At 42.4% G+C, this 19,247-nt stretch overlaps 1 protein-coding gene across 1 annotated transcript in view; it reads right to left on the reverse strand.

The window, feature by feature from the left end:
* The window catches only part of dlgap2a (discs, large homolog-associated protein 2a), a 49,975-nt gene that overhangs the window by 14,902 nt on the left and 15,826 nt on the right, over nucleotides 1-19,247 (reverse strand). Inside the window, exons 3-6 of the mRNA XM_084568638.1 lie at nucleotides 17,131-17,199; nucleotides 15,862-16,021; nucleotides 14,847-15,063; nucleotides 7,000-7,059 (exon numbers count right to left, since the gene is read on the reverse strand). Of these exons, the coding sequence (XP_084424764.1) occupies nucleotides 7,000-7,059; nucleotides 14,847-15,063; nucleotides 15,862-16,021; nucleotides 17,131-17,199 (506 nt within the window). The remainder of the gene's footprint in view (nucleotides 1-6,999; nucleotides 7,060-14,846; nucleotides 15,064-15,861; nucleotides 16,022-17,130; nucleotides 17,200-19,247) is intronic.

Here is a 19,247-nt window from a genome sequence, read left to right on the forward strand (position 1 = left end):
CAGTAAAGTGGATGAAGCAGAGAATGAGGATTAATAATAACACTAAAGAGATGACTGAAAGCTGCGAATCTAGCCTTAAATATGGGTGAAGAACATTTGTTTCTTTTGGTTTCTTTCATTTCTTGTGTATTTTATGGTTAACATCAGTTAACTTAGCTGGCAGAGCAGTGTGTCCAGCTCTGTTGTCCATGACCAAGGCTGGTGTGCCGGCGGCGGTAGATGAGACACAGCCGAGTTGACTTGTTAGCTTAGCTAGGAGGCTGAAAGAACGTGCATGCAATGTATTAACACTTGACAACCAGTCAATGGCTCTGTGTCTGCCATTTTTCCTGTTTTTCCTGATGTGTTACAGGACTCTAGATTGGTAAAATAAGCTAATGTGTACAATACCTTTTTCTGTAGTGTAATTTAGCCTACAGTCCCAATAGACTCTAGAATTGCCTCTGCCTTGGATGGTCTCATTTCCCTCGTTTTTATGACTTTTGGTGCAAATTTAAATGCATTTAAATTGGACTGTAGAAACAGCATTAATGCTGCAAGCATTAAAGTTAAAGGTCTTGGGTGCTTGTGAAAGACAGACATGCGGCTTGTGATTAACACAATTTGCAAGGTTTGGGTTAAGTCTGTTTATGTGTACATGATGTGAAGTCAATTGGAGTAGCAACACTTATGGGGTGGCCTAGTCAGGAACTAACTCTTCAGTATTTCCATTATCATTTGAACACGGTCCAATTCAGTCTCGTTTCTCTGTCATTAAAGGTCAGTAAAGTTGAATGATAAGTTCAAGGTACGATCTGAGTTAACTACTCATTTACCAAAAAACAAGACTATATCCTTTAAAAAAGGAAAGCGGATCTTTGTTAAATTCCCTAAAATGTTTTATTCTGTGTTATACTGTTTCCCCAACTTTCTCCCTCCAGTACAGTAAACTTGGTATGGTCAATAAATCACATGGAAGAGCTGGAGCCAACAATGTGTCAATACATCTCTTACAAGGTTTCTTACTCTGTCAGTCTGTCCATCCATTTTGATATTTTTGAAATAAATCCAAATGTTAATGTCTCTGAAGATTCTCAGTCACTGAGTATTAAATCAAATCAGGTAGACTTGATTGAGCTTCTTGAGTTATTTTGGGGGGGGGGGGGGAGCGATTTTATGCCAGACAGGAAATAATGGGGTAAGAGAGAGTGGGGAGGAGGAAGGTTGCAGTCTGAATTTAAACCTGCAACACCAGCTCAATCAGAGGAGCTATCCCTTTTGAAAAAAGGTTTCCAGAAACATCTGGGCACTGTAGTTTATACACCAATGAAAGAGGGGCAAATTAGCGGATAATCAGATTCTGTTTCCAGCCGTGGATGAATATATGCTTCGAGATCTAGTTTGTGTCGACGAAAAGATCAACTCTGAAATTCAGTATACTAGAGTGCCCGGGTTCATGGGTCATGGCGGAAGGAACCTTTCATTTAGAAGATCTGTGCCACAAAGCTACACAAGCAAGACAATAACACAAGACTCGGCCTTTCAGACTTCTGTCTTAACCAGCTGATTGACGATTACCATTTTCCTCCTAATGGTTTTCGACAGTTCAGTTAGTAACAATTAGTCTACACCATCCCTTATGTAACAATCATTCAGATGATAAATCCTCTGGGTCTCAGGGGTATGTGGGGGTATGTAGAGACTCCTCTATACATGACAACATCTCAACCTATATTTATATCTATTTGTCAGATGGTGATAATTAAAGTGATAAAGGCAAATTTTCTCCCAATGTCTTAACTATTAATATTATTGCTTAATTAACTGACTTTATTACTTAATGACCTCTTTAGCACATGTGGTGAGCCAATACATCACGGAGATTAAGACGGGACATTAGGCACCGATACCATTTGTCTCACAGCTTGATAAAATGTTGCGTGCTGGGAAATATGCGCCGCGTAAGCCAAACTTTTCGAGGCCGGCTTGAGGTTCATCAGCTTATTGATCGAAGCTCCTGCTGGCCAGGGGAGTAATATCTGTTTGAGAGTTGTTTCTCGTCTCCATGAGTGCAGATACTTTTCCTCTTGTTTCTTGTTCACTCACAGTCCTCAGATAAGGGAAAGGATGGTTGGGTAACATTTAGAGGATATGAATATGTATCGATCAGCCACAACATTATGACCACCTTCCTAATATTGTGTAGGTCTCCCTTGTGCTTCCAAAACAGTTGTGACTCATCAGAGAATGGACATGGGCCTTCTGGGTGACCTGTGGTGTCTGGCAACAGAATGTTGTTAGTGGGAGTCTTTGGGTCCTATGGGTTGAGGGGAGGGGCCTCTGTGGATCAGGTTTGGTCCAGTGCATCCCACAGATACTTGATCAGTTTGGGATCTAGTGAATTTGGAGGCCAGGTCAACACTTTGTGCTGTTCTTCATGTTTTTTGAGTTGTTCCTAAACCGTTTTTTTGTGTGTGTCTGTGTCAGGCTGCATCCTGCTGGGGATGGCTGCTGCCATCATTGCTACAGGGTGGGGGTGCCTGGTCTGATCTAGGTGGGTGGTACATGTCTAAGTATCATCCACATGAATGCCAGGTCCAAAGGTTTCCCAGAAGAACATTGGATTTTCACAAGATGGTCAATGTTATTGACCTCTCCTGTAAGTGGTTTTAATGTTATGCCTGATCGGTGTATGTCTCGTGTTTTCAAGTAAAGCTGACAGAGCGAGAGAAGTCATCAAAACCTTCGTGACATTTCATCAGACATGGGTGATGGTGGAGGAACCAGAGAGGTAATCAACAGCACTCATGAGTCGAGGATCCTGCTCAAGGAACGCTGACAACTCTCATCTTCTTATTCCTGTCCATTTCATGACAGAAAGAAGGGAGATTACTTTCTTTTCAAGTGCAAATGGGAATATGGATTTAATCCACGGAGGGATGGACTGAGGAACGAGTTGCGAACGCCTTGCAGGGCTTCAATGTGTCTTTAGATTTTCAAGCGAGGATTTGTGAGTAGAGCTCACCGGGTGCAGTTGCGGGCTGAAACATCTGAAGCACGAGCTGCGTTTCAAGTGTTTTGATCAAACCGCGGAATGTGCCAGGTACCTCGGAGCAGAGAGCAGGAGGAAGAAAGAAGAGCGAGGAAGTCACGCTGCAGGTTAAGTTATGGGTTATCGTTTTCCTTGACAAAGAGGCAGACAGTGCCAAATTCAGTGTTTCTGTTTCTGCCTTACAAATGCTTACATCACACAGAGCAATTAAAGAAGCCCTCATGGGACCAGAACCTGATCTATTTTGAGGTCTAATGAGCTGCACCACCGCCCCCCCTCCATAAAAAAAGTTGTGGCAGAGAATTAATGGCATTTCACCCTAATTACGCTGTATCCTGAACAACACAATTACAGAACAAACACATTGTGGTCTTTTTCTTCCTCGGGCTTCACCTCAAACCTACAACACATTTTGCCCTCTTTCTCACCCACATTTTGAGTTTATAAATAGCTGCAGACGTCTGGTCTATGAAGAGCGTTCTGCTCCGGGGACTAAATGACTCACGTCGCTGTCCATTCACAAAATGAACTCTTCGTTGATGAGGAAATGCATGAAGCATGAGAAAGGCGGTGAGGGAGAGGGAGAGAAGATGCAGAGGTAGATAGAAACAGGAGGGAGGGTGAATCTGTATCAGACAGAAAGACAGGATGAGAGAGAGGGGTTTTTGTGAGTGTGTGTGTGTGATAGAGCACAAGGATAAATCAGAGAGTGCAGAGAGATCAAGGCAGGAAGGAGATGACCCATTCAGGGGGCATGATTCAGCAGGAGGACCAAAATAGAGCCATTATTAGCCAGCCAGTCGTGCAAGGGGGAGTCATAATTCTTGCTCCCATCTTGGCAGCGGCAGTGTTACTCAGCATTTAGATGAAGCGAACACTGAAGCCAGTACTCATTCACTCCCTCACTCACTCACTAACTGTGATTAGACAGAAATATGAAAATGAAGTGGAGTGTGTAAACCTCGCACTGAAAGCCAAATGACCATCAATCTATCAGTTAGAACAATTATGACAAAAGCATTTTTAATTTTCAGAGTTATGTTTAACAGGAAACTATGGACAATTAGCAAAGTAGTGAGATAGTCCAATGAAGCTGGATGGTGGAAAGTGGGCAAATGGTCGAAAACTCCAAGAGCCCCAGGCTCACAGTGGTTGCCTGTAATTGAATTCATTTGATTACAAATTTTTACCACCGCCTTACTGTATCAGCCAAAACAGTTCTTGCGTTGTGACCTAGTCTTCTAACCCTTCTTAAAGAGGGGCCCTGTTGAAATTAACTTAATTTTAGTTTATATATGTGGTTGGTGGCCACTGCAAGGAGAGCGCACATGAATAAGGGGGAAAATTAAGTTTGGAATGAATCAGGAGGAACTATTCATTAAGAAACAGCCACTAAACAAGCAATATAATGGCAAAATACTTAATCACATAATCATTAATAAGGCACCTTTTGTCACTGTGGCCTCGGCCCAAACCGTAGTTTGGGAAAACAGGAAGTTACCAAGCAAGCCAGTGCTATTTGAAATGCTGTAGTAGTGAATAATTATACCCTGTGGGATCAGTAATACGCCCTGTAGCATCAAAACTAGAAAAAAAATCCTGGATTAGAAGAAAGAAAGCAGAAACAAAAGAGTAGAAATTAATTAAGCTTTTTTTTTTTAACAGCAAATTCAGCTTCAAAGCCCTGCTAGATGGTTAATTCCACAAGAACTAACTAACTAACTAATCTGAATATACTGTCAGTGTGAACTGAGTTCTGAACAGAAGGGAACTTTTTGAGCAGCTGAGATGTTGATAAGAGTCAAACTTGAAAAAGTATCCCTTCCAGCTACATCTAAAACTGATTTTATTAAAAAAAAAAAAATTGAAATTTATTAAAAGCCCACTTTTTCATGTTTTTATTCATTCACTTCGTTTTTCTCAGTCACATGCTTTTTATAAGAATCAAAGAGATTTGCAATATTTGCTCAGGATGTAAAACAGAATTATAAGCGTCCCTCAACATGTTGATGTTCTGACCATGAGCAGCCGGCGAGATCTCGGACCACACCCATCTAGAATCTGAATCCAAATCGTCTTTATTTAGCCACGTATGCACACACACATACAATGAACTTGAATCAGTTTTTACACGGCTCACAGTGTACTTGAGGGGATAAATGTGAAAGCCAAGAAAATGATTTGGAAAAAAAAAAAAAAGAGAGAGATGAAGGCAATCCATGAACTTCAACCTTCAATCTCAGCTAAACACCTTTAAAGTTTTCTCACAACTTCTTGCACAGTAGGAACATTATTGACAAAATCTGTCCTCAGACAGACATACAGAGTCCTCACAAGCGTACCATCATGGTGTGGCAGCTGGTAATGATGGTCTGATTTTAGGCAAGAGATGCTGATAAAAGAAACACAGTAATGCGCAATAAATGAACACATCAGTCAAATGTGAAATATTAAATGCCAGGCTCAGAACAGCAGCGATTGGGGAGTGATGATAACACAAGATGAGCAAATCAGAGAGAGTGCCGTTCCCTAATGATCTGTGTATATCAGTACTAGTTGTATGCAGATGGAGCCCAGACAGTGCAGTGAGTACAGTTTAAAAGAGGCGTACCATCGATAGAGGTATCTTCAGAGGCAGCTAAATATATTCGGAGTGAATACCATTTAATCTCTCTCTCAAATGCACACGCACGCACACACAAACAACAACCACCGTGGCCGCCAGGCTGATTAACTTGAGACACAAAGGCAGCGATTCAAGCACTCCATCTCTGTTAGGACTTCTCTATCTATCGGGACTGGCTTGTATGCTAACATGGGCGTGGGGTTTGGGGCGGAGGGAGGGAGAGAGGGTAGCTGAGTGACACGTCGTTAAGAGTCTTTCTCCCCGATTGGATTTATCGCTGCAAAGGAAACGCAGCAGTTTGTTTTGCGGCAGGCTTTTAAGGATATGTAAATGATCTGGAGGGAGAACGGGAGAGGAAGATGGATGCTGGACTCCATCATTGGCACACAGTCGCGAGCATTGCAGACAGAAACAATAAAGAAATTAATAAATAAATAAAAAACAGCCAGCACCAGATAACAGAAAGCAGACTGAGGGAGTGATTACTCATACGTATACTTAACCATTCCTGCATGGTTTGTAAGTGTTCTAAACATTGTGATGGATCACTGAGAACAAAAGCAAATAAAACACCTCCATGACAGCAGATATAGTCATATCACGGCCAGTTTCTCTTGATATGGTGATCAAGGTTATTCTTTCCCTTGCCTATAACGCCTCTGATGTTGTTCTACTGTTTGTGAAAGTCATACTGTCAACTCTGTATCTGAATAATGGCTGCTGCAGTCGGTAATGGAGACACCCTACCCCTGTTTCAGCTCCTAGTGGCATCTGCATGTCATCAGTTAGATGTGTGTCACTGTGTGCTTAACCTCAGCCTTCATGAAAACAAATTGGCTTCCTGTCAGCGAGACTGATCCCCACGGAAGCCAACAATAGAAACGTTCAGAGGTGTGCGTGTGTCACTGTGGAGCGATGTTGGAAAGTAGGTTTCAGAGAGTGTTGCTATGGTAAATATGTCAGGAAAGCACTCTTAACAATTAAGTCTGTCAGGACTGTTGCGTCTCTCAATCTGAAAAACGGGGTGGTTTGGAGTAGCGGTAGTCAAGCTACTACAGGGACAAGTGCTTCATGAATGAGTAACACCTGTTCAAGTGAAATGAGTCACCTACGCCACAAACATCCTGCTCACTTACGCCGTGCTAGTCCTCGTTTGTTTTCTATGGCTGAAAATGTGAGTGATCACACATAGCATTATTCAAAGTGGATTCTCAGAGGAAAACGCTTCACTTTCTATTTTATTTCCTTGTTCTGAACAGCCACTCTCCACAGGACAGAATGTTTAAGTTAAAATAATACCCTTGAAAAGGAGGACAGAGGATGCACCAGGTAGGAGGTTTACCTGGGGTTTGCTGGGGAGTCCAATCAATGCTGCAGGTGGAGGGGAGGCAGAACTGGATCCCTGAAAACAAGGGAGCGGGGGGAACATTCAGAAGAGTGGGCACTTTTGCCCAAACACACAGTACAAGCTATTAACATATGCAAAAGACATACTCAGACTGGATCCAGTGAGAGACTGCAGGCTGTGAGGATCGTCTTGCACACTGGGACCTATGTATGAATTTGTCAAAATCACTCAAAAACTCACCATTGCCAAAAAATATAAATAAAAAAATAAAAAATTGTAATCACTAGTGGAAAGTCTGACAAATCCATACACTGACTGTATAAAAAGCCGTGATCTTGATCTTGTTAAAGAGATTTATTTTCCTACACTGATCTGCTGCTTCTTTCTTTCACGTTTGTGTGTGAAGTGGTGACTGTGCATCATCTGACATCTGACACCCCTCTGACCTTAAACTGCTCATCTTGTGACCATGTGAAGAAAAGAAATACTACCTCAGTCATTGCAACAATCACTTTCAATGTCATCATGTGTGACAGAAAAATACTACTGATTGTATCAGTGATTGTGTTCTATGCACACCTAACCTTCAACTTTAGACTAGTTACACATAGATAGAGTTGTATAACAATGACACAGCTAAATGTATAACCTATGCATAATCCTTTATGTAACATCTCAATGGTTGGATTCATAATGTTTTCTCACCTGTTCTTCTGCCTTCACAAGGTCATTGCACTGAAGATGTTACGAGCAACAAGTAATTAGGGACTGATAGCAGTCACATTACCATGGAAACCACACATCAAGATTATCTGTGTAAAAGCTGCGTGTGTAGGGGAGGTAGCCAGAGGAGCTTCTCTCCAGAGAGAACCTGTAATTAGACTCTCTGTTAATCGCTGATTAAAGAAACCTTTTTGACTTTTGACCAGAGTCATTGTGGTTCTATGATTTAGCATCGATGTGATTTGTGCAGTTGACCTGTGCCTGCAATTGTGCACGAACTGACCGTGGGTCAGTGGGCATTAGCAGTGTGGTACGAATGAATGACTAAATGCATTCTCATTTTCTTGAGTCAGACTGTGAGTACGAGTTTACATGGTGAATCTACATTGTTGTTTCAATTGTCATGGTTTTTATATTCCAGACAGTGAGCGTATTATTAACATCATGTCAGACTTTTTTTTTTTTTAAACTAAGACCGAACTCTTAACATCGACTCAGTCATTTCCTGATGTAATTATTTTATCTTTAATTTAGACCTCAACAGTTTGTCAATGTCTATTTTAAATACTAAAGCATACCCCCTTAAAGAAAGTGAGGCTATTAATCTATTGTTGTGTTTTAAAGTGCTTGATGAATTGAACGATAATGATATTGGCGTTTGTCCCCATCTATTCATGCTACCCTTAACCCTTTTAAGGTGTACAAAAATGTTAAACATTAAAGCTGGAAGCAATCTAAGCAATTATGTGAATTAACGAAGGGCAGATCACTTGCTTGGCTGCGGGCACTGGCTTATTTGCGTTTTAAATATATATCAGTAAGTGCTGTGTCATCGCAAACAAAGGTCAACCAGGGTGTTTACTCTATATTTAGCGAAGCACTACGACTCATAACCATCCTTCCCTCTGTTTCATAGTAGTAAAAAAGACTGCCATCATATGCCATTGTGTTTCATTGCGTGACTGAATCCTGAAGCAGTTTATTTTTGGATTATACTGTATGTTACGAACAATCACCATGTCGCTGCAGGTTAAACTGCGTGCGACTTTCAGGTAACCTTTTTCCGCAAAGAAAAGTTAAACACGGAAGAGGCCCAGAGAGGAAAGGAAAAGAGTGGTGCGTTTTATGTCGGTGAAATGGGCAAAATTAATACAACAATAGAACCTAATTAACTTCCCGCCCCTTTGAAAACCTTTCAGATTCAGCCAATTTAGCAAACTTTCATAAAGTGCCCTGCACATTTTCAATTCAAAACAACAGACGGGAAAATCAGTTCCTGGCAGCTCACTGATGTTCTGCTGAACGATTCTTTTTGTTCCAGTGCACTTTATTAGAGCACAGACTTCAGTGGGCGATTCCATATAGAGCCCATTAATTGGACAGATAGCACGGATACATCTTGTCATTTGCCTGGCTTTTTAGCTGCACATTGCTGGTAACAGAATTCAGCGTCTTGCGTGGTACGTAGGCTCCTTTCATTGCACTGAATATTGAAATGAAAGTGTGAACAAAATCAAATACCGACAGTGAGGCACTGTATATGAAATGCACAAAGTATTGAGGCCATCTCTCATTCACCATTGCAACATGATTTTCATCATCCTGTGTCACATAATTACAGCTGTTTTCAGGAAGGAACACCATTTAACATGCCCTTACACTTATGTCCCATTGGTATAACATTCTCAGTCTTTGATTCCTGAGCATTAAGATGATATTTTACAACAAAAAATACAACATCATCTCTTGACTAAGCCTGTTATATCTGTACTCAGATTATCGGATGGTTTATAGGGTTTTATTAAATACATGTCTCTATAATTACTATCCAGCAACTATGTGTGTGCATGTGCTGTATGTGTGATATCATATTGTATGTGCATGTATGTAACATGAGGCTCAGGTGTCTACAACAAGGCTACATACTATAACTGTACTGATTTGTCATAATATTCGAGAATGAGTGTGAATGATCGAGTTCAGTTGTACAGTACAGCTGTATGCAAAAGCTTGGGCAACCCTGTGCAAACCTGTATTTTTTCCATTCAGCTCAACAGTTCTTGGCTTACAAGCTTACTGAAGCTTTAAAATAAAATGGGTGTCCAAACCTTTGCACATGTTTGCCATGTTTACAGTTTTACAGTTTACAGTTTGATTTTTTTCTCCACCATTTTAAGTTAAGGAAATAAAAAAGGAATATTAAACATAACAGTAGAGTATTTCAGCTCCATCTTAGATTGTGCAAACATCATTCAACAGCTTTGTGTCTCGTTTCCACCTGCAGAGTCCGTCCAACAGCTCACATAGTAAACAGTATGTCTTTATAGTTATATGATAACTGCCAAGATTTTCCTCACTCCACTTTAGAGTGACAATACACAGAGAGCTCAAAATAAGATAAAGGAGGGCAAGTTTCCATCATCACTGCAAGGATTGTCGAGACCTTGTTCACACTGGGCTGTGTTGTCTATAGTCTACACCAGATCTCTTAAAAGAGTCTCTTAAAATCAATTTTTTTGATGAAATGACAAAACAACAACATTCATTACTAATGTATCCAAATAAGGAACATTGTCCTGGAAGATAATTCACATCAGTGGTGACAGCTGCTTCAGAGAAGTTCAAACTGTGTTCATTATGTTTTTGACGTGTTATTGTTCAGGACAACTGTCACCACTTGAGGGTTGTTACATTCTTGCAGTATGTGGCAAGGCATGAAATTAGTTTTATTCTGCTATCACTGCAGTCTTTTTCCATGGAATACTACTGCAGGTTTGTAATGACGGAAGTCCTTGCTTGAATGCCAATGATCACATGACATTTAGATCCACATGTTGCTCTACAGTGCATTGGCAGCTACAATCCAGGAGCTATAAATAGAGTTTGAGCTACATTTTGTCTGCTGAGAATGAGGTATGGGCTCACAGAGTGAGAGACACATATGTGATTTCTGCACTGTTGTACTCGTATCTACCGCTCCATAGTTCCACACTAGCACTCCTTCGCATTGAGTCTTGCCTCTGGCCCCTCTTCTGCCACCTGTACCACAGAAAGGCCTGCTCACTCAAGGGTCTCTCTGGACTACTTGGCGTGACCCCTTCCAGAAGTCCCACTGTCTCCTGTGATACAGTCATACACTCCAGTGTCTCTTCCATAATGTCATCAGACTCCAGGTCCACTGAAGGTATGTCTTGGAGATCTGGTGGTTTTGGATCTGTATCATGTACAAGAGGTTCAGGGACTGGACTTGTGGGTCCAAAGTCTATTTCCAGTGATGTATCAGGAGATACTGAACTAGGAGGGGAAATTGTGACAGTGACCTGTGGTAGAGGTACTTCATGTACTTCCAAGGATTCATCCTGAGGCATGTGAGCTAAGCGATACTCCATTGCTGGATCCAACCAGACAAACTCTGTTGATTGTGAAGAATCCAACGGGCACATCATGGCAGGGTCAACTGTGGGAAGAGGTGAACTTGGACAATCTGATTGGTATATAGGCGCCTCTATGTCTTCTGAATTAAAAGAGGAGTCAACACTCAGGTCAATCGGCTCTGGTTCAGGGTCCATGAAGACTGAGTCAAGGTCGTCTTGATCCAGGGAAGTCAGCATGACTAGGTCAAAGTGGACCAGATCAGCATGATATATAGGGGTGGTATCCAGCGGTTCTGGAAGGGGCGGCCACTCTGAATCTTGTGACTCTGGTTCACTGTTTGGTTGAGTTTCCACTGAACTGGAAGCAAATGTTGAGACTGACGTGATTTGCTCTGGGGGAAGGTCTGAGGGATAATCAGGAAAGGTGATTATGGGATCTGGATTTGTGTCGCTGCCAGCTGGACTTGTAGGAGAGTCCATATCAAAGTACTCTGACACCACAATAAATGGACAGCTGATGTCAGTCTCTACATTGCCTGGCGTAACACTGTCAAGATCATGTGTAGATGCATCGCAGACTGAAGAAGGGCCTTGATTATTGACACATGAAGACACTATAGGTATGTTTGATGGTTCTTTTGAGTCTGAGGAATCTGGATCTTCAAATTCTGAATATGGTAAAGACACAGTAGTTGGGTCTTGAGAGTCTGGACTTGGCATGTCCACAGTAACAGGATCTGGAGACTCTGAATCCGACACGATGTCATAATCATGTTCTTCTGGTGGAGACACAGTAACTACAGGGACTGGGTATGGTAGCTGTATCTTATCTCTCTCAGTTTGCTCTGAGTCTGGGGATTTCATGCTATCAGGCTGAGATGGCTCAGTGTGTGAATGGGACTCATTAGATGGGACTATATGTATTAGCTGCGGAGTAATTAGAATTTCTTGTTCTCCTGTCAGTGAATCCTGAGGGCTCTCAAGAACTGTTTCTGATGAGGGTGGCGCTGTAATATGAGATGTGACTGGCTCATGTGTAGCCATGTCTGAGGAACTTACAGTTGCACGGTCTGGCACCTCTAGTTCTTGTTTGGCTGTCAAGGGCGCATCAGTCAAGTCAAACGGATCTGGTAGGACAGCTCTAACTGAGCCAGGAAGTATTGGATCTAAAGAGAGTGGTATGGCACTCTCCACATACATTGACTGTGGACAGGCAAGAATGCTTGGGTCCATTGAGAGCTGTTTTGGCAGACTTCGACGGGAGACTTTATTTTCCTCCTTTTCTTCTGGACAATTAACAGCTGCATCTGCAGTGCTTTGCCGGACCAGGACCTTGCTTCGGGCCTGGGTACCCACAGACACTTTAGATACCTGGGGTTTCTTCTCTCTAGCTCCCCCAGTGCCTGTATCTGCTGCAGAGGCTCCAAGCCGTTCGACCCCTAGCCCTACTCCTGCCCCTGGTCTTGTTCCTGTTCCTGTTCCTGTTCCTGTCCCTGTCCCTGTACCAGCACCAGGCCCAGCTCCTCCACCTAAACCTGCACCAGTTCCAGCTGCCATGTTGGCACCCTGGGGAGACCACGTGTTGTAATGTTGCGTGAACGTGTTGAAATTACTGTTGAAAGCACGAAGCTCTTTACAGAGGTCCCTCCTGAGTTCTGCTAACTCTCTACGCATGGCAGAGACTTCTTCCTTCCACTGCATGCTGATAGCTGCAGCCAAGGTAGCCGACTCTTTGATACTGGCCTGGATGGCTTTTGGAGATGGCCGTTCTGGGACGCTAGTTCTGGGAGAGCTGAAGAGACTCGGAGAAACGGGCGGTCCAGACAGAGGTTTAGCTTTAGCCCCCATGTTATCTTGGTGGTAAAGTCTGTCTCTTCTGATGGGGCATCCTAGATCATCATGAGTCAAAGGGACCGTGTCTGCCAAATCCTCCTGTACACTTCCCTGGTCGGGTAAACAAGAGTCTTCCTGCACATAATTTCTGTCTGTAAGACAAATGTAAATATGTATCTGTAATATGGCCACAGGTGGGAACAGCTGGAGAGAATGTGCTTTTTATTGCCACAAAGCAGTAACATCAAGTCATGCACTGAATGCCATGAGTCAAAATAAGATAACAGTTGAAATCTACCTGATGATTATTGTCTCAACTCGGTCATATGTATACCATCTGTACATAATTTCTACATTTCAACTTAAATCTCTCCAATATCATTCAACAATACAGACGTTAAATCCAGTCCAACATTAACAAAGCTCCCATTTTGACTCATTTTCTTTAATGGATTACACTGCCTTCTCAGCCTTAATTTGTAGCATGCATTCTTCACATCTTTTCAATGCACAAAGCTGAAAATCCCAGCTCGCTGAGCACATCACAAAGAATGGACAATAACTTCTAATAAATGAGACGTTAATAACGATCCCTGCATGCTCCTGCGCTTTCAGTTGAGGTAAGGAAATGTGAACTTTGTGCAGTGAAAAGAGGCAAAGATGAGCAAAGCTTTCAAACCTTTTCTCATCAATCAGGAAGTATAGTATGAACCCTATTGAAAGTGTGAGGTCCAGTATGACCGATTGAATCAAAGCACTATTTTGCCCCGTGTCCAAAACAGTGGCAAACTCCGCATCCTAAAAAAATGCAAAGATATTTGAGTTTACTGAGAAAGCAGTGTAAGCAAACATTTATGGGTATGAAGAATTGATAATAAGCACATCTCCAGATGTCCACACCTCTAACTCTCCCTATTATAGCCCAGCTGTTGTTGTTAGTTCATGAATCTACTGTGGGAGGAGGCGGAATCCACTCAGACTTCTTGTCCGGGCTCTTTCTCTTCTTCTCTTCCCACATTCGTCATCTGTACAAGGACGTATTCCTGTCCTCTGTGAATCCAGCAGTCATAGGAATAGTTGAAACCACCAACAGCTTACAATTTATAATCAAGGCTCAGTATCAGAAAGAAATACAGCTGAGTAGGTTTAGATTTATTGTGACAATTTGCATATGTGATATATTTCACTAACCAGTGAGACAGTTCCAGTGTAGTCATTGTCAGCTTTACATTACCCATTATCCAGGTCTAGCAACAATAGTCTGCAGCTTGGTAATAGGACCTCATTGTGTGTAAACATGAGCAACATATTTTGTGTAAAGTAAACATTCTTTGAGCGAAGAAATTTCATAGCTGAGTGTGTGCAACACAATGTGAATCTAAATAAAGAATGCATACGGTAATTATACCCTTTCGTCGCCCATTTCCATATAAAGTTGAATGCTCGCCGTCACCATGTGGCACTATAAAAAAATGTCAGATTTCCTAAACGTATTGGAAAAAAGCAGTCCTTATTCTGACCTAGGTTTTTTTTTGTTTTTTTTTTATATATATTTCCATTTGTGATTTTCAATAGGGTTCATAGCTTTACTCTCTGATGCTTCCAGTGGATGAGCAGATGCAGCACTGTATCCAAAATACAGAAGGATGAACTGGCACAGCTCACAGGTGGTGACTACCGTAATCATACCTCCATAAAAAAATGGAAACATACAGGTGATTCATGCAAAGATACAACGCTGTTTGACAGTACAACCAAGTTCACACTAACCGTTCTATATCCATCCATTACCACAAATCAATGTCAGATATGAGCATCTAAAGTCAGTTTGTCAAGTACTTACTGTAAGCAAACAAAAAGGAGAATGTAGCGTATCCTACTGTGCAAATTATTTTTTTTTATTATCCTTACCTGTGGTAGACCTGATGGTGGAAGTGACAGTGGAGGTCATGGGAGGGATGCAGTCATCGTCTTGGGAGTAACCAGCCTGGATGGCCCGCAGGTAGCTGTGGCTTCGGGTTCGGAAGCAGCCGGGCAGGTCCAAAGCCTCCATGGCCTGGGACTCCACCTCACTGAACACTGACTCGCACACAGACTCAAACTGTCCGTTTATTTCTGTTTCACTCACCTGCGAGAAACAAAAGCCATAGGCATGCTTTCACCATTGTTAAGACAGTGAGGATGTATGTTTCTGGAGAAATGAATTAAAATTGTTATAGGACCTGACGTTGTGTCTCTGCCTGTCGCTTTCTCTTTGAATAAAAACAAAGCTTGCTGCTAAAATCTGAGTGTACAGAAGAGATAATGCCACCAAAACTAATTTTGTTTTCAAGTATTGCCTGGAAATTGTTTCCTCAACAGCTGATAACCTGCAGCCTGGTTCCAGTGCTTCTTGCTTTCTGCAAATACCATACAATGTGACTTCCCATAAAGTGTCACAGAGTGTGTATTCTGTATCCTGATTCAGATGTGCATGGTGTATCTTGTAATGTCTTTAAAACGGACTTGATAAAATGGTGGTTTATTGAGAAGAAATTATTTGATGGTTATCACTCCTCTCCAATTAGGTAATATCAAGTCTCAAAGACAAACATCTCGCTGCTCTACTGGGATTTGGAATTAGCAGGAGTTTAGTTGTGCTTTTAAGACTCTGAACAAATCAATACGCCTCTCTTTCAAGAAGGAGATGAATATCTCTGCAAACCGTGCTGGAGTCCTTTAATTTGTCCAGATAAACAATGTGCAGTGAACTGTCATACAAACCGAGTGTTAAAGAAGAAAAAAGGATTTCTAGGTTTAGACAACATCTAAAGAGCAATCGAACTATACAGCAACTTTGGAGACTAACCCCAAATGTAAGAATCACTATACTCCAGCACAAGGTAGGGTTTGAAAAACGTTCCAAACTGATCTGGTGCAGACTCACCTGGCTCACTTGGCTAACACAGCTAGCCTGACTGAGGGTGCTGACGGCCCGCATATAGCTCTGGTTCCTGGAGCGAAACTTGGGCGAGTTGTAGTTGGCAGAGGGGTCCAGGGCCATGCCTGGATGCATGTCCCTGGTGGCTTGCAAGTGGTAGCTCTGACTGAACAGAGAAAGAAAAAGAGAAGCAGACAGGGAGTGGGACTAGAGCCACGATCAGGTTTATTAAGCAATTAAACATAATTTCAGAGATAAACAAGCAGTTCGACCGGTCGCTGCAGGTGTAACATGATGACAAAAGCGATTAAGCGCTATTAAGGGTAACAGGTTTCCTCTGGGCAACCCGAACTTGAGAGGGAGACCGGTTATGACACTGTGTCCCTCAAGAGGGGAAGCTCGCTCTTTCTGTTTCTCTCCCCCACTACAGTGATGTGCTCATCGGTGTCCTTAAAAAGGCAGTTCGATTTCTGTTGTGCTGAAACGTCCGATCAATGCTTGGGAATGAGGGAAATGCAAATCAGGAGCTAGTTAGTGAGCAAGCATTTCGGAGAGCAGCGCGTTGGCGGCCAGGTCAATTAAATGCTCTGGGCAAAAGAGGTGCTCAGAAAACCCTCGGCTGGTTAGAAATCCGCTGGAGAGAAGATGAACAGAAAGACGCAGAGGAACAAAAATGCTCCCCTAGTACACCAAAGAATACTACGTGAGTCACTTTAGCAATACCAAAGTGAGGTTAGGTTCCCTCCGCCAGATCTGTTTCTAATGGCAGACTGGGATGAGTAAGCAGTTTCTGGACTTTTTACAGCGATAAATGCTGGCAGCAAGAGAATGTCAGTGTGATTAAAAGTCACCCAATCCATCTTATGACGCTGTAGCAAGGCCCTGTGTTTTTGCAAAGTAAGATCAACCTTCTAAACATCAAAACACATCCAAAAGCAAAAATAAAACAGTGTAATTATAGTGGTAAAAGGGAAGAAGCTGTAAGGAAGAAGAGCTACGTCACTATAGATGTGATAAATCTGAATTTAAATAATTTACTCTCACGCTGATGTAATGTGTAGCAGTGAGTCATCATATCTTTATTGTGTTTAACATTGCCAGTGTGAGCAGATCGCCCCCGGTGACCTCTCATTGACTGGTCTTGAGTGTTTGCTCCGCGAGGCGTCCATATTGAGCGTGTCAGCAGGGCAGCGAGCCAGCTGGCTCCGACATCTGACCACTGCAACGGGGCAGCAACAGAGAGGTAGGCAGGGTAGGCACTGAGCCTGTATTCACCTTAAGTCTGCAGCAAAATTGGTGATGTAGTTACGCATGTCACTGTTGATTTTATCCAGGCGGTAAGAGCTGTGGGTAGAGAAGAAAACAGAGTTACTGGGTCCCACAAGTGGGAGTCGGATGGGCGTGACGTCACTGGGCACAGGTCCAGTGGAGCTGGCTCTGCATGGACTTTGTGGCACACTGAATGTTTGCTTGGGAGGCTTCACCAAAGTGCTGCAAACATTAGGGTGATACAACATGGCCTTGGTGTGATGATAAAAGTGGGACGATGTTACAGATAGATTTAGCTGGCAATGGCCTCCAAATGAAACACAGAAATGACACAATGAGGAGTGCATTATGGGTTGTGTCACAACAGCACAATGTCCACCAATGCTGACCAGAAAATACGGTGGAACAAAGTATTTGATGATGAAATGCTGCACACTTTAGTTACACTACATCATAAATCACTCACTGTTTCCCTGTGTGGCTAATTAGATTTGGTTAATTGAGCCAAATGGGGATAAAAGAAACCCATCTGTCTTTCCCTGAGCTGACAAGATCAGATAGAAGTGTACTGGCTACGGCTTAAAATGTGTATTACTTCACCCAACGCTGCCCGTAACGATGTCTATTATCGGCGGATGAGGGAAGGGAGGCTGTTTTGAGAACGCATTGGCCCTTTATCAAATCACGCCACAGCAAATTTCCTCTAATGTTTCTGATTGGCGCTAATGCGCCTCCATTGTCGGCCAATATCAAAGCAAGGGATGATGGGAATCTCACACTTGCTGCCTTTCATGCCGCCAGCGGAAGTGCGCGGTCGGTGGTCCCTGAACAATAGCTTTTTCTGAGGGGAAAGGTTCAAAATAATCACTAGGCTGAACAGTACATGAAAAGGGAGAGGGTGAATATCTGAGTCACCAAAAAGGGGATTTTGAAACAAGCAATAAACACACACTAACAAAGCTTCCAACTTGATCAAGATTAAGGAACCCAATCAGAAAGATGTGTTTACTTTTAACAAACTCTTTGTTAAAAGTGGGGTGCAGGAAAACTAGAAGAAGGCGAGTCAATCTTAAGAACACTTCATGAAGAGGTGAGCATGTGAAGATGATGATGAAAAGAGTTTAATAAACCTTGCAATCACTGAAACACAGTTACGTTCTTGTACAGACTATTCAAAACATCAGTAAGGTTGCAATCTACAAGTAGAAGATGAAAATGGTCCATTGTACCAGTGTCCAGTGTTAAAAGTCAAAACAGATGCATAAAGCGTTGATGAAACAGCCTCGCAAACAGGAAAGCTGTCTAACTATGCATGACACGTCCCACAAAGCCACAAATCAATGGACGGGAATTCTGCTCTGACCTTGAGATCTGAGGGAGAACTGCTCACACACAAAGCTATCTAAATGAGAAATTACACTATGCTGAACCAGGATATATCCAATTCTTTGCCAGTGTTAACGCTGATTTATTATAGCGACTCCTAATCACGGATGGAGGCGGGGGAACAATGTTATTTTTGGAAAGAACCAAAAATGGATCTGATTGATTTGCTTGTGTGATTAGACACGGGTCACAGTCATTTGTAGTTAGGGTAGAAACGGATGTCAATTGAAGACACAGATGTGTGTCAACCTGTTATCAGATGTGACATATAATCACTGACTCTACTCATTATGCTAATGACTTATAGTAAACTTTGCCACATGCCATTCAGTTTATCATCATTAATACATTCTTTAAACATCTTTGGCAGGTCCGACCGAAGCTGATCCACACTGAGTTCATCATGCCCTGTCGGCTCTGCAGCTTCCAGGACGTATAGGACCAGGCCGGTGAGGCTGGTAAATGAATATTAATTAACATAATCACTGACATCTCACTTTAAATCTAATGAAAGGGATGTATTCTTTGAACAAAGAGGCGACCCCGTCCAGCACAAGAGTGACAAGAATGCTGCAAAGAAAGAAAGATAGAGGGAGGTGACACAACTTGACAGCCTGTTCTCACTTTAACATGATTCGCTTGAGGGAGCCGCTGCTGTCAAATTTGTGTTTGGCCCATTTGAACGGCCCACAGGGACATCAAATTGCTACAAGTGCGGAGGAAATCCAACCTTCGCC

The sequence above is a fragment of the Chelon labrosus genome (assembly GCF_963514085.1).
Source record: "Chelon labrosus genome assembly, chromosome: 20".
Taxonomy (NCBI): domain Eukaryota; kingdom Metazoa; phylum Chordata; class Actinopteri; order Mugiliformes; family Mugilidae; genus Chelon; species Chelon labrosus.